This window comes from Archocentrus centrarchus, chromosome 16 (assembly GCF_007364275.1).
Source record: "Archocentrus centrarchus isolate MPI-CPG fArcCen1 chromosome 16, fArcCen1, whole genome shotgun sequence".
In the NCBI taxonomy this organism is placed as follows: Eukaryota; Metazoa; Chordata; class Actinopteri; order Cichliformes; family Cichlidae; genus Archocentrus; species Archocentrus centrarchus.
In genome coordinates, this window is record NC_044361.1 from 981,434 (window position 1) to 1,008,841 (window position 27,408).

At 46.5% G+C, this 27,408-nt stretch overlaps 1 protein-coding gene and 1 pseudogene across 2 annotated transcripts; one reads left to right on the plus strand and one right to left on the minus strand.

The window, feature by feature from the left end:
- The first annotated feature begins 1,369 nt into the window (after positions 1-1,369).
- LOC115793846 (RNA-binding protein MEX3A-like) lies at positions 1,370-6,361 on the plus strand (annotated as a pseudogene).
- A 7,445-nt stretch (positions 6,362-13,806) lies between these two features.
- On the minus strand, positions 13,807-26,247 carry LOC115793848 (ras-related protein Rab-11A-like). Of its 2 annotated transcripts, XM_030748991.1 has the most exons (5): positions 25,939-26,246; positions 21,812-22,007; positions 20,004-20,197; positions 17,850-17,930; positions 13,807-15,524 (listed from the first exon to the last, which is right to left on the minus strand). In XM_030748991.1, the coding sequence occupies exons 1-5, from the start codon at positions 25,976-25,978 to the stop codon at positions 15,385-15,387; spliced, it is 651 nt and encodes a 216-aa protein (XP_030604851.1). In that variant the 5' UTR covers positions 25,979-26,246; the 3' UTR covers positions 13,807-15,384. The 2 variants fall into 2 exon arrangements, with proteins under 2 accessions (XP_030604851.1, XP_030604852.1); XM_030748992.1 differs by lacking the exon at positions 17,850-17,930 and having other exon boundaries at positions 25,939-26,247.
- Between the last annotated feature and the right edge of the window lie 1,161 nt (positions 26,248-27,408).

Consider the following 27,408-nt stretch of genomic DNA (forward strand, 5'->3'; position numbering starts at 1 on the left):
TTAAATGCAGAATAATATTCAGAGTGAATCCAATGCTTCCTGTGGGAACAATTTTATACACAGCAATAGATTTCACTGAAATTTGACTCACTGGCTTTTTCCTGTATTTCCAGGTGCTGAACCTGAACTCATAACGAGCCCACAGGTCAACGACCAGGACGAAAAAATCTTTATTTTCTGGAGTGGAAATAAAGCAGTGGAGCAGTTTGCTTTATCATTCGGGTCTCCTCATGCAATCCATACTCACTGTACATCCATATAAGCACAGATGGAGAGGACAGGCTGAGTTAGGCTGACACTCTGAGGAGGCTGAAAACATGGACCAGAGGCTCCAAGATTTCCCTGAAGCTTTATTGACCCAAGTTGATTACGATGTAATAAACTTTGTAATAAATTAATTAGAGCTCACAATAAATGTCACCTTATTTTTTTCTCATGGATTTATTCATTAGAAATAAATGTAAAAATCAGGTTTCAGTATCATTTAATTGAATTAAGTGAAGTTGCAGGTACTTTGCTGAACCTTGTCTGAAACATAAAACCCTATGGGGGGGGGGGGGGGGGGGGGGGGGGGCGATCACGTGGGCTGGTTGTATCAATTTAATGCTAATCATTTGATTTCTTCTGGCTGCAGTTGGGATCTTTGTGTTGTGACCAGCTCCATCCGAGCCGTCGGCGCGGCTTCAGCCGAGGACATGTTGGGGGGTGTGAAAACGAGCGGCGCGGTTCTTTGTTCACCGGGCTGCGTGCTGCAAGAGCCTTCAAAAAAAGAGAAGAGGGGAAATGTGCGAGGGCTTTTCTGATGTTCCCCCCACTGCATAGGGTCTGCAACGCCTGTCTGACAACTCCCTCTACCCCCCACCCCCTCCCTCCTATATAGCCTACATAACATCCTCATGCGCAACGGCGCCGGAGACAACAGCGCGGTGACCTGCCGCAAAGCACGGCTACACAGAGGTGGGCGGACCCCCACCCCCCCCAAAAAAATAAAAAAAACTAACTCCTTTCCTCCTTAAATTCATCTCAGATGGTCCGCGGTGCCCCTCAGCATGAGTGCAGCTGCTGCTTTTTTTTTTTTAATCTCCTAATCATAAAGTTGACATCATCCTTTGAGCGGCATCACCACCATGTGCGCACTGTGCCTGCACCTTTTAATACGCAACTGTTTACATCCTGGATGCCTATTCTTACATAAGTGGGCAAAAATGCGGCTTCCAGGCTACACTGCGGCTCCGGAGCTGCGAGTCTGCGCTCATGTGATTGCAGTGCAGGATGTAAACGATGGGCTATTTTTCTTTCTTTCTCTTCTATTCGTAACGGGGAGGAAAGCTCGACGCGAGACGCCACATGCTCGTGAACCTGAGACGGAATGGTACAACGGGAGGGCGGCTCGTTTTGTCTCGGCGAGGAGGGGAGCTGTGTAAACCAGACTGGGTGGAGCAACGCATCGCCCAGCCCCATCCCTGTGCAGACGGCCTTGTGTCCCGTTCGCCCGGAGCTCGGAGAGAGACTACTGTACTGCGAGTCTGGCGGAAAGAGAGAGAGGGGGGCCGGTCTATGGGAGGGGCTAGCGCAAAGGGGGGGAATTGGAAGGAGGAGGGGGCGAGGAGGAGGAGGCGGCACGGGTGCTGTTTCTCCAGTCTCTTTCCCCTGTCTTTGTCTCACACACTCTTTTGTTAGCCATGCCTAGCCTGCTGGTTCTAGCAGGGATCATGGAGAAAAATGGGGGCTACGGCAGGGATCTGGCCGGCTCCGGCTTCGGAAGTGAGGGTCTCCTTGTGCCGCCCGACGAGGAGGAAGACGACTCCCGTGCCCTCAGGGTCGCGCTGGGCCAGCTGTCTCTGCTGGGGCTCGGGGAAGGCGAGGACGGCGGCGGAGCCCCCACAACAGGAGTACAGGACCGGAGCAACAATAACAACAACCACCACAACCACACGAACAGCGTCGGGGGCGGCGGGGACGCGGCGATCCTGCAAGGGAAGAGCAAGTTGTGCGCCCTGTACGAGAGCTCCTCAAGTGAGACGAAAGGACGAGGCTGCAACATCACAGAATGCGTCCCAGTGCCCAGCTCTGAACATGTGGCCGAAATAGTGGGGAGACAAGGTAAACCGCTGGCTTGCACATGATTTCCCTCCAAACTTGCGCTGCTGCATGCGCCCCGCCGCGCGTCCCCGTGTGCTTTGTTGTTTGTTCTCCAACTGTTACCTGGTGTTATTTGACAAAGAAAAGGGAGTGGTGTGTCTGTGTGTGTTTTTGTACTCCCCCGAGACATCAGCCAGCCTCCCACTTTTCCTGCTCGCAATGTTACAAGTTCTCGTGTACTCATGATTACAGTCGGAAACGAGGCGTTTGGCGGCTTTGTGCTCGTTTTGGACTCAATTTGCTCAGAGGCACGAGAGAGAGAGAGAGGGACCCGTTCCCTCCCGGGCGAATTATTCTACATCCACGCCATCAATGTCAGCGCACAGACACACACTGGAGCAGGGAGAGCACTTGCTTCCTTTGTCGTCTGAGACGCGCCAGACTGTTCAAAAAGGCAACGTGCAGCTGCTGTACACGAGAATGTCTCTGACTGCGAGCCCGTAGCCAAGAAAATCACCCAAATTAGGCATCCGGGCTGCAAACGAGCGGCTGTTTCCCCCCTGCTCGGTGTATTCTGCTCCTTGTTTATGTTGCGCATTGCCCCACTGACACAATTGGACAATAGAGCGCAGCGTAGTCACCCTTGCTGTTTTTTTCCCAAATGAGGGAGTTGGAAAGTTCAATTCCAGACACGTTGCAGGCTGTGCCCGCATTTTTTCGTACACTTGGAGGTTTTTCTTGAACAAAGAGCTGAAGTTGAATGACAGCAGCTGTCAAACAAAGGTGTGAGTCGGGGGACGAGGGGAGGGGCGCATTAACACGGTGTTGCTGCTCGGCACACGGGATGGTCTTAAAGGGGTGACTCAGCGAGAAGTTGCACCAGAAGGTGGGAATCCTCTAAAAATATAAATATATATATATGGATATTGTTTGTGGTTATTTGCGGCTGAGCTGCTGTTTGGTTGGATTTTTTTATAATCGAGTTGCAAACAAGCTTGAAGTTAAAAAACAAAAAAAAAAAAGGAGGGACTGTGGTGTTGATATGTCTGCACTCACTGTTAACTGCTGTGATGAACCCACGGGTGAGAGGGGCAGGGAGAAACAAGGATGGGGGGGGGGCAGTGTAGCATCTGAAAGCTGAATGGGAGTCACGCCTTGGAGCTCAGCACAAGGGGCTCCTCATGAGCCCCACTTCACTGCACACTCTCAATGCCACATGGTTGTCTGTCAGGAGAGGGGAGAAATGAGGGGGCTGGACGGAGAGAGGAGCACAATGGCTGCAGGGAGGGTGAGGTTCCATCACCGAATCCCGATTTATCTGCCAACAAAAACAAACAGGTCTGGAATCATGTCACCGGGATCCAGAGGAGTGGAGATGGCTTCTTTTACTGACACTCCTCCTTGTTGCTTCGCTGCTGTAGTAACGTGGGTTTGGTTTGTGTGTGCCCCCCCCCATCTGCAGCTCCTGTTCTTTACTCTCAAGTGTAAGTTTTGAATTTTAATGGGCTAAGCGAAGACAGACAGAGGGTGGATCCAGTGTGCACAAGTGTAGCAAGAGGGCCCTTTAGCCTAGACTGAGAAGAAGTGCTGATTTAGGGTGGGTGGGGGGATTTGAGATGAGCTGCTTTTGATCTGGGCCCTTCGTTAGCTGGCACTGCGTACACACCCCCTTCCGCTCAGAGCCCGTCTGCTGAATGTGGCAAATGGAGCATCCTGCCATGAAGAAAGGGCTGGGTATGATTGTTTTCTCCTGCCACAGTCGCCGGCAGGCTCCTCCGCTCTCCCTCCTCAGATCAGGGTGGCTTTGCTTTGAATCACATTTCACCGCTAACACAGTGACCTTAGTTTCTGGGTGTGACTAACTGACCTTTGCCCTTTTCTTTACATATCATAAGACATTAATTTAGACTAATTAAGATTTAAAATCTAGCTTGAGGGTAAGCATTGTTCTTTGAGTCCTCTGTGCCGCGAACAGGTCTGTTAGGCTGATTCTAGGCAATGACCACAGAGGGCATTCTCAAATTTGGGGCATGAGGTGTATCATCGCCATCCCTCTGCGTGCACCGCTGATTCCTGGGAAGCCAGAACAAAGTGGGCCAGTGTGGTAGTATTCAGGGAGACCCTCCACTTCACCTTCAGGTGTCTTTTGATACCTGCTGCTGTGATATGCTGACACGCTGCTACGATGAGATCAGGGGCCTCTTCCTCGTGATGATGTCACAGTAACACGAGGAAAGCACATTTAATGTGTCACTAAATGAGGAAATCTTAATGAGGAAGCTGAGTTTGAAGACACACCTGTGTGACGTTAATGAGGTGTAATCCAAACACAACTGCTGGGTCCTTCTTCTTGACCTCAGGTATACCTGGCCATCCTCCTAAATAATTAATGATTTATTATATGCCTGCATCCTCGTCTGTGCCATTACACTGTCAGGTGATTTGTCCTGAAATGACATTACGCTGCACTTTTTCACATTGAGAGCGTGCCTTAAAAGCATTCAACAGAGGGAAGCCTTCCACGCTGATCAGAAACAGGGCCGATGCAGAGCAATAAATGGCCCAAAAATGAAGCATATGTGGGCTGTCTGTATTGTCTGGCAAGTTCAAGGAGAGGTCAGAAAGTAATTACTCACCAGCATAGTGAAAACACACTGCATCTGCCATAGCCACGTCCACGCTGGCCAGTGGCTCTGCACCACGCGTGAGACTGAGGAAGTTGTGATTTACTGCAAATAAGATGGCCATCTCAATAAAGACACTAATGAGCCTAATGCCGAGGCCCTTGAACTCTCATAAATTACTCATTTTTTTCCTTTGGGCTGCGAACCATTAGGTTAAACTGGCCATAAGCAGTGCAAACATCAGAGCCGAGCATTTCTTTCTGCTCAGGTTGATAAAGCGCGCTCCTGCTTGTTACCCTTTTAACTTGATTTGTGTCCCTGAATTGAGCCGGTGTGTCATATTTACTTATTTTAAAATGTATGTTGGTGTCTCTGCAGGTTGCAAGATCAAAGCCTTGCGGGCCAAGACCAACACCTACATCAAAACCCCCGTCAGAGGAGAGGAACCTGTGTTCCTGATCACTGGCCGGAAGGAGGATGTTGCACTGGCCCGCCGTGAAATCATCTCTGCTGCGGAGCACTTCTCCATGCTGCGGGCATCCCGCAACAAGCTGGGAGTGTCCTTCAGCGGTTCCCCGCCCACACCTTTGCCAGGCCAGACCACCATTCAGGTGAGAGTGCCATACCGTGTCGTGGGGCTGGTGGTGGGGCCTAAAGGCTCCACCATCAAACGCATCCAGCAGCAGACCTGCACTTACATTGTCACTCCGAGTCGGGACCGTGACCCGGTCTTTGAGATCACAGGCTCCCCGAGTAACGCCGAGCGGGCCCGTGAGGAGATCGAAGCACACATCGCCTTTCGAACGGGAGGCCTGCACGACCACAACAATGAGAACGACTGTCTAGGGCCGAACGGTGGAAGCAGCCCGGCGGGCAGCAGCGGCGGTCTGGAGAGCCGGCTACAGCAGGTGTGGGGGCTGCAGGGGGGCCAGCGCAAGCCTCTCACCAGCAGCTACCGCCAAAACTTCTCAGATGCCATGGTTGGAGGAGGAGGGGGAGGAGGTAGCGAGGGAGGGGGAATCTACAACAAAGGCAACTTCTCCAGCTCTGGAGAGAAGCCCTGCTCGTATTTTGGATCCGACGGTACCCAGAGCTGGGGTGACCCCGACTACCCCAAACAGGTGGCCTTCTACGCCCAGCAGCGCTCCAAAAGCTTCGGAGGCCTCCCGCTGCCCCTAACCAGACTGTCCCCCGGCTTACCTGAGCCCTGCGGAGGCGGAACCACCAACAACTCTTCAGTCACCAGCATTGTGCCCGTAGCCGGCTCACCTCACGCCCAGGCCCGCCGTGCCCACAGCGAGCCCACCTCAGCCGGCGAGGGCTTCCCCGGCCGTCTGCCGGTGCCGGACTCGCCGCCGGCCACCGTGCGGGACTGCATGACCTGCTTTGAGAGCAAAGTGACGGCTGCCTTGGTGCCCTGTGGCCATAACCTCTTCTGCATGGAGTGTGCCATCCGAATCTGTGAGCTCAACCACCCGGAGTGCCCAGTGTGCCACACCCAGGTCACACAGGCCATCCGGATATTCTCTTAAAGAACCACGCCAGTTTTTACCATTAGTTTTGTCAGTGTTTGTTCAATAATGATTTACTGTTATTATGATTATTATTATTATTATAATACACATTTTTGTTTTTCAGAAAATTTAAAAACAATCAAGCAGATATTTTAGAAGGCACTGCTTGCTTTACTAAAAAGTATAAGAAATATTTTTAAGTTTTTCTTTTATATATATATATGCATATATATTTTATAAAAGTTTTGTTTATAAGAGAAGTATAGTACCTTGCATTTTCAGTTTTTTGACTGCTGCTGTTTTTCATTCATGAATCACAGTGAAGGCAGAAGTAGACAGTAATGTGAACATTTTATTATTCAAATTTTTTATTTTACCATGAAGTGGGTTTATATTGAAGGAAGATGATTGTTGAGGTACCCAGTCTGCACCTGACTGACCCAGAAAGTCACTGTTGTTATTAGAAGGAAAAAAAAAGCAGTTTTCATTGCACCTTACAATCATCTCGGTCTAAAATAGGATTGTCAATCATAGCTCGAAATTTCAGGAGCAGATGTGAAGGTGGATTCAGCCTTTATCTGTGATTGTGATTCAATATAATTGGTCTGAAATATTTAGGGAAAATGAAAATGTGAAGAGACTGATTGGAGTCAAAGGAAACAAAAAGCAGGTTTTTATTTTAAAGTCTTAGAAACCAGATAATCCTAAAAAAAAAAAAAAGGGGGACAGCTCATTACATGATTTATTTATACTAATTGGTTGAATTTTATTGGTGTCATTAATCACAGAGATGGATGAAGGCTGTAAAAAGTATCAGTAAAACTCTTTCCAGTGGCCATCGATTAAACTTTGGCCACTGCAGTTTGTTGAAAAGCCTCAGTGATGCTCGCTCCTCGTGGCTCCTCGCTTGGCTTAAAGCACTGATTTAATTTGTGAGGCCGAAAGCGCTGGAATCCATCCAGCTGGCTGCTTCTCGGTGTCCGTCTCCCCGATGGAGTCGTCTCAAAGCCACCTTAACCGCGCTTTATTGTTCTGTGGTGGTCATTTGGCCGCAGCCACCGAACAATGTGGGCCAAAGCAGGAGCTGCAGGCAGCGAGCATTTCTCTGAGGTGTGCGCTGTAAATAAGGAGGAGAATCGGTGTGTGGACGGAAGCCGAGCAAAAATTGTAAAACGTTCCCTGAATCAGCTGCAGATTAAAACAGTAGAGACTGTAAAATCAGTAATCCACACTCTGCGTCCGCACTGCTAACAGCATTAAGCGGGAGCTCCGGGGCCTGCTGTCTCCCCTGTAATTAGCAAAGCTGTACAGGAGCAGGTGTTTCATGGCGCACTGTGGCTGTGACCCTGAGCTGGAGGTCTCGGCTAGCCCCCTTTTCTTTCTCCCTTTTCTTTGGGAGTGGCTTTCATGCCCCCCCCCCGGCTTACAGTTTGAAGGCGTCTCTGAGAAGCTGTATTGTCTGGGCCCGGTAGCAGCGTGGGCTGCAGGGAGCTCGGACACGGCCCGGATCCACTCATTCATAATTAGGCAAATGGGCTGGTCCAGGTGCGGACCGTGCGGCAGGGTCTCGCAGCAAGCCCCTTACCACCCCGCCCCACCGTTAGACGGCACAGAGGGGGCTGGATGCAGCTGGGTGAAGAGGGCCCCCCTCCTTTCACTCCCTCTTGCCCCTTCCTCCCCCCCTTTTCCTCTCCTTTTCTGCCGCTCTGAGCTATCCCTGGTGGGGAGAAGGGGGGACTCTTTTGTCCCAAAACACACACAAAATCTGAAAGCTGGATTTGAAATAAGGGGAGGTTAGGAAATATCTGCAGTTATCAGGAGATCCAACGGTAACACCTTTTTATCACGGATGTTACACAGTTTGCTTCCCACATGAATAAAAATTCACCTCCAAAAGGCAGACCCCCCCCCATTATCCAGCTGCACCTCCTGAATTTTGAATGGGGGCCCGTTTGTGCGACAGAGCCAGTCCAGATCGAAATTTCCACAAAGTCCCCCCCTCACCCCCTCTTTACCTCTGGGCTCCCTCCCCATGTCAGCTCGCTACTGTATGGGACATCCTGCAACTGCCCCTTCACCATGGACACCGAGGTTTCAGCCAATGGCAGCGCCCCCCCCTTGTGTTAAGCCTCCAGAATGAAATCAGACAATTGTAATTGACAGGAAAGCAGAGGAAACGCCCCATTTAACCAGCACTCATGCTGAATCAAATTACACACCCTCTGCGTCTGCCTCAGCCCCAGCCTGGGGATTTCGGAGGGCTAGAGGAGAGCGGATGGGGGGTAGGGATTAAAGCTGTTGAATGATGGGGGTGGAGGGGTTTCATTTTGGTTGGAGAAGGAGAGAAGTATGCTCCAAAAACAGCAGACCCCGCAGATCGTGCTGTTTTTATTGATCATGCGACTCTTTCAGTGAGCCGCTGTCACATGTGCGCCATGTGTGGTGATTCAGCAGGCCTCAGACCGCCGCAGAACAAGTCAAACTCGGCTTCTGTGTCCAAACCAGGAAAAAAGATGAACAATAGCTGACGGTGTGTTCGGGCCACAGAAGGCCCTTCCTTTAGGAAATAAGAACATAACGCGCACAGAGGCGGCGCGCCCACGGGAGGCGCGGGCTGCAGCGCTGTAATCATGACGTAGGAACAAAGAGTAGTTTTAACGGAGGGCCGAGTTGCACAGAGGTTTGGCCCGAGCTTTCAACGTCACATTCAGAGCAGGATGACGCTCTTCTTTGAACTTCGTGATCTTTTTTTATATTTTATTTTCTGCCTTAATGTTTTGTATGAAATATTGCCATTACTTTGGCCTACGAGGTAGCAGCTTTGGCCTTTGATCAGGGGTGTAAGGATTCTGAAATCGCGATACGGAGTACCGTGATACCCACGTGGGGCCGTTCACGCCTCGTTAGGTTTGGGAGGGTTTTGGGGATCCGATCAGCAGTGGTATTGAAACAAAAAAAAACGCGGTTTGGAGAATTGTTACACCCCTACATCTGATAATACCGCTCCCTGAAACAACCTTTAAAGTTCTTATTTTTGGAGAAAAAAAGAAGAATGTGAATCAAACTGCTTGGGTGGGGATCAGAGGGATTCAGGAAATTAGGCTCTTAAACACATCAAATACAGAGTAAAGCACCTTATTACAAAACACGCGCATCTGATTAATACCAAACCGACCGCTGATGGTTAAATATATTTCACAGACTCTGAAAGACATAAGGATTCCCTATCATCTTTGTTCATTGTGTTATGGTGGTTCTTGTGTATTCTTAATACTACAGTAGCACTTAGTGTGGGAGACCTCTCATCCATTCAGTCAATGCTGTTGACTTTAGTTTGGAGTTGCACTGGTTTAATGAAGAGAGGGCTTATTGGACATTCTCCCAGTTTAGACGCTGTGCAAGTTAATGAGTACTTTTATGGGAAAGCGCTCTGAGCATCTATGTAAATACGGTATGTGTATCAGTTACAAACATCCAGACGAAAGCCTGCTTCGAGTGAGCTTTGGATTATTTTTACAATGTTTTAGCATAAGGAATTCAAAATGTTTGAGTTTAGGGAGAGGAAATCTTTTATATATGCGTCCCATCATCCCTTTTACTATAATACTATATTAGATAGATTCATACATGTAAGAATATTATTTAAACTTAGTATTTCATCCAAATATATAGATAAAAATTAACCAGACACTACGTAATTATGAAAATCCTTTTACGAAGTCGCTGATGTATAAATCCAGTCTCAAAGAAAAACTCAAATGAATAGTATGTGTATTAACCTAACCCCTAATAAATAAATCTGTATGTATATTAGGATGCAAAGCAATAATAGGACTATACTGGGACACTAAACCAGGGGAGCCCGCTCACTTCTTTAAAAATATTCTATTAAGAAATTGACCTTGAATATTAGGATAAACACTGCGATCTGTCTGATATCTGCTTCAGATCCTTATGGATTCATGCCAGTGCAGAAACGCAGGTACAATGGATCAGTGGCAGCTTCGGGATCAGTAATTGCTCTTGTTTTGTTCATCATCAGGGTCTTAGTCGTTTATTTATGTGGATAATCAATCAATCGATCCTCAGAAGCACTGAAAACTGGAGCGTCTGTGAGATGGAGGAGATGTGATTGAGAGCAGGCGGAGCGGCACCGAGGCCCGTCCTGCTCGTTAAAGAGCTGCAGGCCGAGCCTGCGACGGGCTCACGTCTCCGTGGCTTTGGTCCAAAAAGGGAAGGAGCGAGCGGACGGCAGAGAGGCGCTCTGAAACCCGCCCGGGGGCCGGCCTGTTTCAGCATATCCTCCCATTACTCGTGTTTACATAGGAAGAAGTTCTGGCTCTGTTTGTTTTGCACCACCTACTCTTCATCTGTATTATTTCCTACTAAAAGGTCAGACATAGCCAAAGAACAAACATACACGGAGAGCTAACTTATCACTTAGTTTAGATACATCCGCCCGCTTTAGAGTTTACTCGAGTTCATTTACCCGATTAATCGATATCTGTGAGAACGAAGGCATATCGAGTTTCAGTGTCGCTGGATTAATACTGCAGAGACACCGCTGAGACTCACGTCTCCCCAAAGAGAGCAGCTCAAAGCACATCCTGGCACTTCCTCGGTCTTTTGTGTAGTTTTCTATCAGTTTGGTTGTTGGGAAAGAAAGAAACGAGTCCAGGGATTTTCTTAATCTTTCTGGAAAACTTGGCCAATCTTGTGACAAAAAGGCAAAAAAGGAAATTTAAGCAGATGGAAAGAATCGTGTTGACACTGAAACCAGGAGAAATTCCCAGCTCAGAGTAAACGTACGGGATTACCTTCAATCGAAACGAGGCGACAAGCGTTGGGTTAAATATATGGTTCAGAGAGGCGCTCGCCGTGTCCTGAAGTTTAACTGCATGCTAGTAAAATATAGTAATAGGTAAGATTTATGAGAAATTTAAATTTAAGATAAAGGATTCATCAGCCTGGAGTGTATAAAAAGCTTTAAGACCTTAAAGTGAACATTGGTTTAAAGTTGTATATTTACCTGTAGTTTAACGAAGTGATGCATAGTTTAATTATGATTCTTAAGATTATGCTAAAGTGTAAGTTTCATTTGTCCAGCTCACCCAGTATGAACGCCGTTTGGACCCAGTGGAGGGACGGAGGGGTGGGGGCGACTCCCCGTGAGATTTGATTCATTAAGTTCTTGTTAGTATTATTATTTCCAACATTGTATTAAGCTTACAGTTATAGTAACGGTAGAAACTGTTGGTGTTTTTCTTCTCTTGATATAAAAGCTCTTTATGCATTTATGTAGGATCCCTTTTAAGGAGTGATAGGAAATCCTTATTTTCAATGGATGCACTTCCAACTGTCGTACCAACCTGTCTAAATCACACGAGCGAGAAACGAATGTAAAACAACAACAAAAAAGACGACCACTGGACTGAATGCACTCGGCATCGTTGAGTCAGTTTTACAGCTGAGCTTTAAGTTTGTTTGTTTGGGGAAGAATCTGCGACAGGCTTTTTTCCAGCGGAGACTATATTTGAGTTCTTCCACATACATTTATAGAAAGTAACTTAAAATGAATAAAAAAAAACATATTACAGTTTCTCAAATCTATTTTGCTAACATGGGTTATTATTTCATAGAAAGCAGAGGAAAAAAAAAAGTCAGTATCCGGATGTTATTTATGAAAAGTAAAAAAAAAAAAATGAAGCAACATATTTATGAGTAACCTCAAGACATTTTGTTTTTTAATTAAAATTACAAGAAGTTAATATATTTCTAAACACAGGGAAGTCAGTTTCTACTAATAATGAGAAAAGATGTTTAGAAGTTTTATTTATGAAAGTTATGGGATCTGCTCCGTTCACCTGGAGGTGGATGAAGTTCTCCATGGCTGAAATTTTAACTTCACACGTGCACTACTTCAACATCAGTGCATTCACAATGGAATAATTACAGAAAATAATATAATATTTTTTAGAATTTGGAGATATTTTAGTCACAGAGCATCAATTTTGTGCCTCAATTATATATTTTTCCTGCATCAGCATTCTTTGTGTGGTGCTGCTTGCTGTAACCCTTTCTCCCCCCTCGACTAACCCCATGTTACTGACTGAACACATTACTCATTTCCTCTGTAATCTAAACTCGCTTTTACTTATCAAACGTTAAAAAAAGGAGAAAAAAAAGGAAAAAAAAAAAAAACTGCGACGCTTAGGATGAATGAGCAGCTGTGACCCTTCCACCAGCAGGGCCACACTTAACTTGTACACTTTCATTCATACATTTTCTACTTCTGCTACTCAGTTTGAGATCGACGGCGTTATCAGCTGCAAAGCCTTCCCCAACGGGCTCACCAGGTGAAGCTCAGGTGGAGGCATGTGGGAGGGGACAACAGCGCACTGTGTAGTAGATCTATGTAACTAGATGCACACATATACACACAACAGCTTCATTACCGTACTAGTTTGCATGTATGTTGTATGGTCACTTAGACAGGAGGAATGGTGCAGGCCTGATTTCCACCTGGGCCATTCCTCCTCTGTAGATTTTCATAGTTGGAGCCTCTTTGGAAAGCAGAAAGCTGACTGGAGTTTGGAGCCAGACGGAGGCCGTTTCAGTCCCCACATCAAAGTCCTGAGTTCCCCGTTTGGTGATGACAGAGCGTCTGCGACACGCAGGAATTAACTCAAAGTTCTCGGTTCGTACAAGATGTAGTTTTCAAAAATGAAAAACTTGGCAAAAAGGCTCCAAATGCACGTTTTCTGCTGCATGGAAAGGTCGGGGACTGAGGCGGCGCTCGCTGGTGAAACTCCCTAACGTTTCCAGAGAGGCCGATGCAGTCTGACAGTTTGTCTTTGGTAGCGTTTCCAATTTTTCCAGCACAGTAGAAGTGTTTCATGCCGGTCTAATAGTGGTTGTAGTGCATTAGTTTTTGGGCCAGCAGCAGCTGGCATTAGTTTCTGGTTTCTCTGTGAGCAGCGGAGGAGGGCTGCCGCCGCGGCCCTCCGCGGCTGACCGTCAACTTTGATGGATGGGAAAAAATAATAATAATAAAGAAGTCTTTGAACTCTGTTACAGTGTGCCATGCCCCTACGAGGCATGTGATATTGCAGGTTTATTTCTTATAGCACATGTTTTTTTGTGAATTACATTTTTTGGAGACATTTTTATTATTATAATTATTATTATTATTATTATTGTATCTGCGCCATGTTAGTTCTGGTTCTTTGTTATTTTTCCAAGATTCAAGATGTATTGTAAATGTTTCTAATAAAACAAAAATGAAATGATCTCCAATCAACAACAGCTGTGGGGTTTTATTCTTTCCTAAATAGTCACATTTTAAATTCAGCAATCAGAGGAACATGTTATTGCAGAGCACCGTGCAAATATCGTATTAAATTAGAGTGTACGTTCAGGATTAGGCTGCTAAAATATAGCCGTGTCAATATATTCTGCACAAAGCAATCATGGCGGCTAAATCATGACTCATTCAATGAATTCTGCCTTTCAACCAATGACGAAGCGGCTTTCTCCCACCTGTTCTTACTCTGCAAAATCCCGAGAAGACACAAGGACAGAGAGACTATAAGAAATGAGATTTATTTATACATATGCAGTCCAAATATACATATTAGAATCAATGTTTAAAAAGCCCTAACCTAACACCACCCAGTTTAAGACCTGTGAAGTCAACAGGATCTGTGTTGATGTGGAAACATCAGCAGGATAAACACCATCTGTGTCCATCACCTTTGGATTTAATCAAGCCCCTCCAAACCTTACCATCCTTTCTCCCTTTTCTCATCTATTAAACTATTAGATGCTAACAAACCCAATCCTGGCTCCTGACACAGCCCCCACCTGCCCCTCCACAGGAAATAAAGACAAGTGAAAGCGAGGGCAGACCTCGGGGATATCCCAGAAGGCAGAATCCTGTTCCAGTTACATACTGTGTAGAGGGAGAGACGGAAAGGAGTAGGTGAGCAGGCAGTGGAGGATTTCATTTACAGTAAAACAAGCCATCTCGGGTACATCAGAGACCACAGGAGCAGGGCAGGGCTGAGTGCCCTCACTACCTCATCCCCTGAAATATTATCCAGCCATGTATCCCAGCTAGCAGGCGGCAGCAGCACAGGGCCGTCCGTGCATCCGTCTCTCTGCTGCTACGGGTTCAGGACGGGGGTGGAACGGTCCTGGGCAGAGCCAGTGCCATGTTAGGAAGTTAACCCATCCACTAGCAATGCAGCTATCCCATCTCATTTAGAGTGAATGCTTAGCAAAGCTTGCAGGAGCATGACTCATCGGTGGAGTACAAAGTGTGCACAGAGCAGGAAAGCCTTCCAAACAAAGATCAAAAGCAATCAAAAAAGAAATTGCATGTCAGTGCTGGGAAGGGATGTTATTGCTCCGAGAGGCCCCGTGGAACACAACTCGAACCAATCAAATTCCAGCATGTGCATTTAGGAAAAATGGCCTGAGCCCCTCGCCCCTACATCAGCGAGGGAACATTACCCTTAAACACACACAGATATGATTGTAGGCAGAAGCATAAAAAAAACACACGACAACACAAAAAAACCAAAAAACAAAGAAGAGAAGGAGCGCGCTCAGAAATCAGAGTGGAAACTACAAACCGGCTAAACCCTTTGGCCAAACAACACATCAATCTAGTGTTCAATAAATATTGGAAGGGGACGTTGTTCTCTAAAGAATCTACATTTGGGGAAAATGGGAAGGACAGTGCTGATGGGGGGGGGGTTGCAATTCAGTCTCTTGGAAGTGGATTTTTACAGCTCAATATCCCGCCAGAGGGAAACTGAAAGGAACCATTTACTAGCTTGTAAAATAGAGCGTTCAAAGGGAGGACACCTTAATAAAACATTTCTTAGATTGGGAATCAATTCTGATCATGTGCCTCTGACCAACAGTGCAAGTCACCTGTCCTCTCTCCACTGACACAACCCTCCTGCTGCTGCTTCTTTAAACCTCCTTCACCGGTCCCTCCTCTTCACACTGTATCAAGTTTTCTAAACAGACAAATCAGACCCACGTGTCCTCGTGAGACTCTCTCTACCTGCCTCCATTTTCCCTGTCCATCTGTCTATCTGGCTATTTCCCCCGTTTGCCTGGAGGTGAAGGAGGAGGAGGTCAGCGGGAACGTCTCAGTTAGACTGGCAGCAAGCGCCCTTGTTGGATGAGTTTTGGGTGGGCTCGACGGTGATGGGCACTACATTGGAGGCTGGTGAGAAGTCTGAGTCGCTCCGTCCTGACATCTGCCTCTGTGACACGATGTTGTAGATGGCTGTGATGGAGAGAGCGAGACAGAGGGGTGAAAGGGAGTAAGTTATGTGTAGATGCCTCTAAATCCAGCCAACAGTGGGACATATTGTGATAAGGACAAGCAGCATGGCAAAACTGAACAACAACTGTTCTATCCAGACTCCTGGCAGCCGCCACGGATTCTTTCCATCCTAAACTGGCATCGTTATGTCATGTGGCACAATCAAGTCTCCATTTAGGCTGCAAGATGCAATACATTTATATTAGAACTGTGAGAACTGTGCTCTGCTTCAATGATCCTGCACGCTCACGCTGGGAAGCAGCACATACACCCAAGTTTCATAGTTCCAACACACACCGAGCATCAGTGTTCTTCATCCATCTGCTGCTACCACACTTCAACGCAACAGCTTCTGCTAATAGAGTTTATTTTCACTACTATTACCTGTTTTTGTTTTTGGGAAAGTGTCAAATCTTTATGGCATAATTCGTTCCTCCTTTAAAGGCTCGGGTGGCTCAGCGGTTAGCCCCGTCGCCTCACCTTCCTGGTCCCAAGTCTGAATCCCAGCTGGAGCCTCTCTGTGCTGTCTGCATGTCCTCCTTGTGCCTGTGCGGGTGTCTCCAGCTAAGTGGCCGTAGGTGTGAGTGTGAACGCTTTCCTGTCTCAGTGTGTCAGCCCCGTTAAGGACGGGTGAACCTCGTCTTTGTATGGTCTCACCTGGGCTCGAGCACTTCCTTTACAGCAGTGTGCGTTTGCCCCTCCCTCAGAGCTTGAAAAGGTAAACGTGCTCTTTCAGTTTGGTTTCTGTAGGTGAAGCTATGACGGCTCATTAATGGCTGCAGCTTTCTTTGTGTCCTGACTGCAGAGGTCCGTGTGCATCTGAGGTGTTGTTTGGCCGTCGGCTCTCCGTCACTCTCTGCTCGGCACACGGGGGCAGAGGGCTGTTAGGGATGAGCCCGTGCAAGTCTGGACCTGACTCCATACCGGATGCAGCTCCTTTTTTGTTGTTTTTATAAAAAATATCTATACTTATGGACTCTCTATTGTTCGCTACTGCACGGGCCTTTTGCTGCAGACGTCTCAGTATGGGGGCTGTAAGGGAGCGGGGGAGAGTGTCCTCGTAAGGTGGGCTTTACGGTCAGAGCTCACTCCCTCCCAGATAACCCCCACATCAGGTTTTCATTACCTGCTTTGTTTTTCCATTTGAATGAATTTTAACCTGCACACAAAGTCACTGCTTTTAAAAGTTCAGTGACATTTGTTAACTTTATGATGATGGTTGTTAAACACAATCAAGCTGAGCTATTTTAAACGGTCTGAGACGACTTTGAGCTAAACTTTGGCTTCGCTGTCACTGCAGCGGTCAGGACGTGTGCACACACCTCTGGCTTCCTGCTGCAGAGAGCCTCTTTAACTCTAAACTGCAGCCACATGTGCACCGAAATAAAAACTGCCTATGAAGCAAGAACATTTAAAGAAAACAAGACTCCGTGTCAAGTGGTGAAACCATGACTCATTACTACAAACCCTACACAGATAATGACCCACCAGGATGACCCCTGATGACCCCTGAACCGTCTTCTGCTACTTGAGAGACGTCTTCTCTGCTCCAGTGGGTCTGAAGTTCAGTTCTTACTGGCCTGCTGATGCACTGCTCACTCTTCTCTCTTAATGAACTAATTAGCAATGCTAACTCAATGGGGCTGGTTGGTTTGAAGTTAGTGTGAATTAAAGCAGTGGTGTGGGCAGAAAGGCTTTGAGCAGAGGCGTCTTCAAATTCAGCACGAAGCAGAGTCACAATAAGAGGCACATCCTTGCAGGCTGATGGCCCTCGGGGCAATTCAAGTGGAAGCGCCACTCACTGTTGGATTGTCCCTTTAGGCACTCCAGGGGTTGACTGAGTCACAACAATTGCTGTTTGTCTCCATGTTATCCAATCTTGCACTTGTTAGTGTGGCCATATGCCTCCTAGGGAAAGCGCTCATAGACATTTACTTAGGGAAACATTTGTGAACCCACATCACATTTTCATTCTTGAATAAGTGATTTCATCCTGTGACGCGGGGAAAAGCGGATTTGTGCCGTCTCTCAGGACCGACTAGTGTGGCAATTACTCCTGTTTTTGACCTTAAAACAGATCAAGGTGCTGTTTCTGCAGACTGCACGAGGCCACGGATGCAGAGGATTAGATGGACTTTGCTGCCATCTAGTGGCAAAGGTAAGGCACTGTTACATAAACCCAAAGATGAGAAAATGAACATACAGGCATAAAAAGTATTAAACAGAGCTTGTCTTAAGTACCAAAACACTTTTTCACATGGGAAGGGGGGGGGGGTTGCCGCTCACCTGTGAGAATCGTCTGGAACGCCAGCTCCACGTTAGAGGAGTCCAGAGCCGATGTTTCCAGGAAGGACAAACCGTGCTTCTCTGGACAACACACACACACACACACACACACACACACACACACACACACACACACACACACACACACACACACACACACACACACACACACACACACACAGGGAACATTAGTGTTAAAGGCCAGTACCATTTTAACTGCAGCTACACTGAGCTCAGACTGACTGCAGTTTGAGCTCTTTCAGCCGTTTCCTGTCTGACTGATCACATCGCAGGTTGGACAGATTCATCAGTTCACTGATGTTTGTTTGCCATGTTGATAACTGATTACTGCAGTTATTCAGTGAGGCGTGGTGTTTGCCTGTATGGTGTGATCCAGCTCACCTATGAAGCTGCTCATTGTGCAGAAAAGGCTGCACCTGCAGTCCTTTCCAAACTTTCTTTGTTTGGAACAGAGGCTAACAGATTATAATAACAGATTATAAAATCTGAGTTTACATTATGAAAAGTGAAACCAATAAATCACCTCAAAGTGGGTTATTGGTGAAATCAACTGCACTCCTGCAAATGATAATAAAAAATCCTAATTTAGAGTGACTGGGACAAATGAGGAGAGCTAGTCTGTGTGCGGTCTTCGTTATTACCACACTCTGCACACGCGTGTGAACCACATGGTCTTCATGTAAACGAGGTGTAGAAATCAAATGAACCGATGAACATGTTTCATCTGACAGCAGCAGCAGCAGCGCCTTTACGCTAACACAGACAGGAACTGTGTGTCTGACTGACTTCAGTCTTTCTGAGTCGTTCAGCTGCACTGAGATCAGTCGATGAGATCAGCGAGTCGATGCCTTCAGGTCAGGACTGAACGGAAAGCTCAGGCACTGAGAAACAATAAAAAAGGTTCAAGTCCACTGAAAAGCTCTGAGACAAACCCTTTAAATTCATCAGTGATGAAATCATTCAAACTCAAACTTTTGCTGCTCTTAAGTACTTAAACACATCTACGTACAGTAATTTACAGTATCGCAGTGCACACGTGGGTGGGAACGTATGTGTGCACTGGAAGGCAGAGGGGTTTAAAAACAGTGCAAACACAACTGAAACCTGCAACAGATGAAAAGCATTAATTACCTGTCAGCAACACATATGACACGTGGAAGAGTGCTTAAGGACCTAATTAAAGCAGCTGGGGATCACTTCATTATCACAGCTTTAACCTGATAATAATCTAATGAGGCTGAGTCCTGGAACCTCACAGATCAATACAATACCTGCTGTATGTGCACAGGTGAACACGAGGTGTAACATGTCCCACACAAACACTTCACCTGTGCAGCCTGATGTTTATTAATGCCCATCCAAGATGTACTGAACACTTATTTTAGCATTTGTTAACATACATCATCATCATCATCATCATCATCACTAGTGGCCAAACCGCTCACACAGGCGACCGTCCTGATCTCCTTCAGCCTGTGTGGCTGAAACATGAAGCCAGTGAAGGGCCAACAGTGCAGAGCCTCGAATCCACCCACAGATTGTTAAAAGTTTACAGCACGAAGAAACATGATTACAACAAAACCCTTCAGAAAAATCTGGATCCTGGAGTTTGACTCATGCAGCCGGAGCTGATCCATACCTGCCAGCCCTCACCTGTGCTAACTGCAGTCTCTGCACACTGAGCACCTCTGCTGCGTTTGGACCCTTTGGGCCTCTCTTATCTGACAAATCACTGTCCTGCTGTGTGGTCCAGACTCAGAAGTTTGGGCTTCAGTTCTGGCAATAATTTTAAAAATGACTCCAGCTTATTTTCCAAAATGGTCACTTCTGGTTCTAAAAACTCACAGAGCAGCAGCCAAACTGTCAAACTGGGGCCACTTCATCTAAACTCTAGGATCCGTTCCCACGGTTAAATAGATTCCTTCACTGTTGCTGACTGCAGCTGGGGGGCTGTAGTCTATGTTCTGCAAACAGGAGGGGCCACTGAGAACCGGTTCACGTGCTGCTATGCAGAACCAAAGACCACCGTCAGCATGGATGGGATACTCACTGCAGAGGCAGCTGGTTCTATTAATCCATGTTTGATTTGTCACAAAGTATCAAATGTTACAAACAACAGTCACAATTCTTTACCTGCAAAAGCCTTGGCCTCGTCTGTGGGCACGGCTCTTAGGTGGCGAAGATCGCTCTTGTTACCCACTAGCATGATGACTATGTTGCTGTCTGCGTGGTCCTGCAGCTCCTTCAGCCAGCGCTCCGCATTTTCGTACGTCAGGTGTTTGGCAATGTCATAAACCAGCAGCGCTCCAACAGCTCCGCGGTAGTACCTGGACATCACGAGATCAGACAAACACGTCAGAAACCGAGGACACGACTTGTTCTCGTAACAGCCTGCAGTTTTTAGGCTTCACTGTGTGTGTCACATCCACTCAGCCGGCTCTGACTCGAGCTGCAGCGACTGCACACAAACCAACACTGACGGGCTGTGCTCGCTTCCTCACAGCCTGAGAGGTCTCCACACAGTTCACGCTGGTATACAGAGAGCAGTATGAGCAAAGGCTTCCTGTCCCACAGCAGAAAAGGGACATTCTGGAGTTTAATCACTTCTAATAATGTGCTGACTGACCAGAATTCCTGGACGGAGGCAGGTCCTGATCACCTAATGCAGCCCAGTATGATGAGGCTGTAAGTGACGGTTCTGACAAAGCTGAAATTATATTATAGAACCAGGAAGCACCCCTTATGTCTGTGGGGATGTTATTTATACGCATGTATCTTCAAATATGGAGCGCTGAAATTCACAAACCTTATGACGCTTCCCCGCGACTGCACACTGCTGCTCTGCTTTGTCCCTGCACAGGCTCAAACACAGCTCCTTATTTACAGGCTATTCTCAGTCTGTTCCCAGCTCACTTCCTGACCTACATCCATCAAAAACAGGATGGGAAGTTGTTGTGGTTCCTTCTATCTGTCCCTAAAGCTGCACAATCTTATGGAACTAAGATGCAGGTCATTTTAAATGATCTGGAGCCGTGCTGAGCCTGTTTGAGGCGACTGTGTCCATCACTAACTGATCTTTCAAGTTTATAATTTCAGTTTCTGTGTATTTCACACTTATTGTGTGTATTGTGCTGTGTGCACTCATGTGTGTATTTTTAGTTTAAACTCTGTGTGTCCAAGTCACACCCAGGATTAAGTCGAAAACATTAAAAGGCACACCTGTATTCATACCTGCCCAGAATAGCCTCCATGTCCCTGAACATGCAGTCAGAGCACTGAGACAGGACGGTGTGCAGCACGTGGAGCAAACATGAACCTGAGATGCTCCTGGAGGAGTGCAGTGGATATTCAGTGAGGTTTCTTCTGCTCCACGCTCCACCAGCGTGTCCCTCTGTCACCTCATCAGACACTTAACAAAATCTGCTGAAGTCTCTGGCTCAGATTCAGCTCCATTTTAAATTGGACGAGTTTCTCTCAGAGGAGCTGCTTTGTTTATGGTGCCTATTTAGTTTTCCTGGCACATCATCTTAAGATGGAGACACTCATGATTTCATAATTCCCAGCAGAAATAATAAGATTGTTGCCTCTGTATGGGAAATGAGTGTGAACCAATATGATAAATCAACCTGCAGTTAGAACATTTTGTGCAGCCGTTTATTGGAATAATAAATTAATGATCCTAAATAAATCCTATAGTAACCACTGCTGCCCAGGGCGGGACACCTGCACATCTGCCTGCTTAAATAAAGGTTAAATACAAGGAAAAAAAGAAATAAAGAAGGCCCTTTTTCTTTCCTGTCCACATATATGCTTCTTATAACAGCTGCACGTGGAGCTGTGTGGCCCATTACTGTCTGGATCCGAGGATGCACATCTCTGCTCCTGTGTGTAGAAACACAGCAGTGTAACGGTGCTTCCAGAGGCTTCACTCATCAACTCACGCTGAAGTGATAGCTCGGTATCGCTCCTGTCCAGCTGTGTCCCAAATCTGCGCCTTGATGGTCTTGCCCTCTACCTGGATGCTCCGTGTGGCGAACTCCACACCGATGGTGCTCTTGCTCTCCAGGTTGAACTCATTCCGGGTGAAGCGGGACAGCAGGTTGCTCTTCCCTACGCCCGAATCTCCAATAAGCACCACTGCAGGGAAATGAAGAACAAAGCAGGGTCACACAATGTAACGTTCAGTCTGATTGATTGAGCTTATCTTCGTGCTACAGAGAAAAATTCATAAAGAGAATGAACTCCTGTGTCACTGGATATCAGGCGGGTGTGTTTCAGCACCACAGCCCACTTTATGGCTGCAGCTGGGAGAGCAAATCCTCTGCAGACCACGGGTTCAACAGTCCATTATGCCACAAAGACAAAGATGGGTAGATTTTTTTATTCCTTAATTACATCTGATCCTCATTTCTGTTAGACGGCCTGCCTCAACAATGATGCACGTGTGGCTCCCAGCCAAAGCAGAGCAGAAACTCAGGGGACTCCCACCGAGGATACGAAATACCAGAACCACCTGCTCGCCTCAGAAAAACACAGGCACAGCGATCCAGGTGAAACCGCCGACGTGTACTCGTCAAATATGAGGCCGGCACAGCCGTCTGTGACTGAGGGGCAGAGGAACAGACCTGTGTAATAACCACTGTATTACTACGCTGTCCTGCAAACCTTTACTACTGCAAAGTAAAGGTGGGGAGGACGTTCTGGTGCCCGATACATCAATAACAGATGAAATTAGTAAATAATAACAGAATTTAAGACGACAATTACGACTCACAATGAGTTCAGTTTTATTTATACAGCACCAAATCACAACAGCCACCTCCGCGCACCGATGCAAAGAAAGGAGCCACTTACGACGGGCCGGCAGGTTACAGATGTCAGATCTGACGTGGTGCACTGCATGTGTGAAAACTGCTCTTTCTACCTCTTAATTTTAGCTTCTCACAGCAGAAAATTAGGAACCGAAAACATGCAAAACCATCCGAGTGCCAGCCACCTCACACAGCACTTCTCAATGACGTGTTTACACCAAACATTTTATGTGATGCCAACAGAGACGAGCAAAAATTAAAAATATTTCAACAATGAAAACCACTGAGCTGAGACTGAGGACTCCATCAGAAATACAGGACAAGCCTACGGTCGCCAGTCGTGCAGGATTCAGAGTCTCCTCACATAAAAACGATATTAAAACGAGGGGAGCTGGGAAACTGTGACTTCACTCCAGCTCCTCCTCCTGTGGGCTGTTATGGGGGAATATTTGTGCATCTCCAAATCTCCAGTGACTGTACTTGTGTGAATAACACAAGGCTTCGTGTTTGGTGTGAACACACATTAGGGACACCCTCTCTATGACATCATGCAGAGCCAAGAGTGTAAAAAAACGGAGTGTTTAGGGCAGCCTGAAGCCTGAGCCCGTCTCTCACAGGGATCCGCTGACCTCAACAGCAGGTATGTGACACAGAGTAAAGCAAAGCATTTTAGGTAAGCCTGCCGTTAAACAGGCTTTGAATCAGATTAAAAATAGAGGCTGGACGTTCTCCTAAAAATGTGGAACAGACATTATCAGGAAGCATGTTTGTCACTTCCACATTTGTCAGGTGAGTCAGTCTGTGGACAGGAACCTGCCGCCCCGCTCTTAGGTAACAGGAACTTGTTTGGAAAGTTGAAACTGCATGAACTAATCAACCAAAGCATCTGCTCTTATATTTCAGCAATGCTGCTCGTTTGAAAATGAAACCCTGTGTTCGAGTGTTACTAACACGAGACAGACCGAAGCAGAACCCGGTCCACGGTTTCCCAGCTTAGTCAGACATTCGGGAATAATGAAAATGTGGGATGTACACGGGGAGAACAGGGTGGTTCTCCAGGGCATCAAAAAAGGTGACAATGTTACTCCGAGTTCTCCATTTTGTCTTGCACAAAAGATCTTGGGCGGAGTACTAGAAATCATTATGCAACCTTTCTGGGCCTCGCTCTGCCATCAGACAGGTAATGCCGTTGCTGCATTACACACCCATTCACTCACCTATTGTTGAGCTTGAATGCTTCAGAAAAAAAGATATGACAGCCCTCTATTATAGTGTACAATCCTGCAGCCAGTGATGCCGGCTGGCCTGACTGTGGGAGTGAAGAATGGAGCTAAATGATACTGAGAACAGAGTCTGTCTGTTCAGGGACATTAATTGATGTAATGATATAGAATAAAAAGTAACTACCAGGATTTTTCTTGTTCCGTCTTCCCCCAAAGAACCGTAATAAAATATTTAACACGTTTTTAAAGGAGGGCTCATTTATTGCTTTTAAATGCCCACAAATAAAGGAAATCAAAGAGTTTCATGTTCAGTGACTGACTGACCTAAATATATGCAGACCAGTCCTGCTTACAGACATCATCACACCCCAAAAAGACACATTAAATGGTCAATTCCTTCATTTCTACTCAGGTGCCAGTGTTTACCGCAGAAAGCTGGAAGAGGTGCCCTCTATGTGAGCAGAATAAATGCTCTTTTAATCTGACGGCCGAGATTAGAAAAGTGTCAAGATAAATATGAAATGTGCTGTTACTGAGAAACAGAGGTGAAGTGGCACAAAGACAGACTCACACGTGTCAAGGAAAGAGGTGCCGCGGGAGAGCAGGATGACTTCCTGTGTGAGCTCTGTCAGTATGAAAATGCTCGTGTGACTCACTGAGAGCTCGCCCAGCTCGACTCACGCTGTCCCACAGCAAGGTGCAGAAGGAGCAGCCGCCTTTCCTGCTTTCACAAACTTATCGGTGTCCTCGCACTGCTGCTCGTTACTCTGATTAAAACCACGGCCACTGCACCTGAGGAGGGTGAGTCAGTGAGTCAGCCAGCAAATCTTGCCTGTCCACTGATGAAGAGCGACTCTGAGGCCCATTCCTGCAGGTATTTCCAGTTTGACAACACGTGTCTGCTTAGTCTTCTATATTTAAAAAATCCTGCGTGCTTCATTCACCATTAGTGATGATAAGGCATAACTCTGAACAGCCGCTTTGACCGGGGAGCCACACCAACACGATCACGCCCTCTTCCTCAGATCCAGTGCATTTGGTACTGAACGCTGTGGGAAAGTCCTTCCCTTCCCTAAAACATGACATTTTTCTTTTTATGATGCACTAACCATATAAATATGTCTCCTTCACACAAAGGAAAAGGCTCACGGCGAAGGAGCATTAGTGCTGATTTCTTTGTCATGAATAGTAAACATATGTAAACATGCAGGAAGTGACAGACATGTCAACAAAAATGTTTCCTCCTCTTCCTCGAGGCTCGTAAACATTTAATGCCATATATGTTATATATTATATATGATAGTGTATGTTTGTCCAGCCCTCTGTTCTTAAGCCCTTCAGACATCTACAGAGCAGCACATATTTATATTTCAGGGGACGTACATTTTAAATATTATCTGCACACACTGCAGGAAGTGAAGTAGAAATACTCCAGGGATCTTCCTTTGGTGGGGGGGCCTTTTTGTGCCCATATCGAACACTAAACTGTATTATTTGAAGTAGAAACTGTTGTTTGTGTCCTCTGTGCTTAGGCTTTCAGACGTCTGACAGAGCAAAAATTACAACAAATTAAGCCATCCAAAGCAAAGACGTGTAATTTCAGGGTATCCTGAGAGATCCCGGAGCGTATCAGGAACTTGTAATGATCAGTTAGCGGTGTAACTGTTAGCGAAAGCGCCTTTCTTTAAACTTCCTGTACAGTCAGACTCCTAAAGCCTGAAGTCCTTAAACTTGAGCCTCATCTTATGTTGGCCAGCGCCGCATCCCCAGATGATTGCATCATGGGCCTGCGAGATGCTGCCTAGCGCCGTCCCCGGGTCCTGTGAGCTGCCTCCGGCTGCGGCAGTCTACACGTCCCCTTCAGAACTTCAGCTCCGACTCAAAGCGCTCAAAGTTACAGGTCGACGCAGGTGTCGTCGTGTCTACGTGGGACAAACGTCTCCGTGGTTCGGTGCGCAGCTCGGCATCAAATGACACTCGCTCGCAGGTGAAGCGCAAACGTAGCCGACTGGCTTCAGGTTAACGGCCGCTTACCTTTGAAAAGATAGTCATACTCGTCTTCTCTGTTGCTCATAGTTTCTCCGCTCCTGTTTACCCGGAACAAACTTCTGGCGTATTCAGTTTGTCTTCGACAGCGACCTCGGAGACGGTGCTCGCTCAGACACGACGAGGCTGACTGTGTGCCAGGCTAACGCGGCGCTGCCACATTAACTATATACAACAACTCCGAGCCGGAAAGTTTCGCCTCCTCTTCCTCACTCTCTGTCACTTGCCATAACCGAGGCTGCGACGTAACGTCGATTCCTAAGGCCCGCCCCCTTGCTCGCTCCCAGTGGTCAATAGTCGAACGACACCTGTCACGGGCGTTGATCTGATTGGTCTGCCGTGCTGTCGCTCACGATTTAGTCGCCGGTCGTTAACTGGGATGACGTCTGCAGCCCGGAGCCGCAACAGGTAAAACCGAGCCTCAGACGTTAGCACGAAGATATCTGCCCTGTTTCAGATGGAAAAATGCGACTTTCCCCTCATGGGTATTTCAAATGGTAATAACATATAAGCACATCCTGTTCAGGTTTATTTACATCATCTCTAAGTCCTTGTATACTGTAAGGTAACTATGATATCAGAGGGAGAGCCCAACATTATCCAGCCTCAGGTTTTGCCCAGCTGGCAGACAGCACTGTGTGATATAAGAGCCAAGAGCTCTCCAGGAAGACAAATGAGATCACATCTAGCAGGTACCTGGGCGGCATTTTTTAAATAGGGCTGACACAGAACCAGTCAGCTGGGCACATGGGAAATTAGAAGATTCTGGCAGTGATAAATGCCTACCAAACCACAATTAATCAAAATTCAGTGGATTATTAGGATTTCACTGACGAAAGACCACAGTTATTACACAGTTATTACACAGTTATTAAAGCGTTATTAAAACTTTCAGTTACAGTACAGCTATGTCACAGTTTGCAGAGTGAGTTTGCATGTTTCAGTTTAGTTTTTATTCTGCTTGGTTTTAGTTTAATTTTTATTAGTTTCAGTTTATTTATTTAATCTGTACTCCTGAGATTAACCAGTTGATGAGAGCATGGACAGGCCCAGCACCATTTACCTATTATTAAAATATAAATCTACTCTTATCTTAGCTATAGATAAAGTGATTAAAACCATCTCCAGCTGCAACATGTGATGTGATGTACACATCAATAAATCAGTGGTTTTGAACCAGTGATATATATGATTCTGCATGAGTACTTTTACTTTAGGTACTTGAGTTTTGATGCTAAAATATCTGCACTATGAAGCTTTTAAGTAGAATTATGATTAGTAGAATTAGATTTTTTTTTTTCATGTAATACCATAGGTATTAAGTCATGGGGCTTCCCATGAGCCTGAAATCATGTTCAGTGTTATTTCTGATCAAATGTTCAGATTTCCTGTGGGCCTTTTTATTGATCCCACCCTTTAAATAAGCCTGGAAATGGCCCTGACATGTAACTGTCACAT

Coding starts and splice junctions, on each gene's coding strand:
- LOC115793848 (XM_030748991.1), bottom strand. CDS start 25,978: ATGAGCAACAGAGAAGACGAGTATGACTATCTTTTCAAAG. Junction 20,198..21,811: donor TACCGAGCTATCACTTCAGC/GTGAGTTGATGA, acceptor CGTGATGTCCAG/GTACTACCGCGGAGCTGTTG. Junction 17,931..20,003: donor CGAGGCCAAGGCTTTTGCAG/GTAAAGAATTGT, acceptor TGTGTTGTCCAG/AGAAGCACGGTTTGTCCTTC.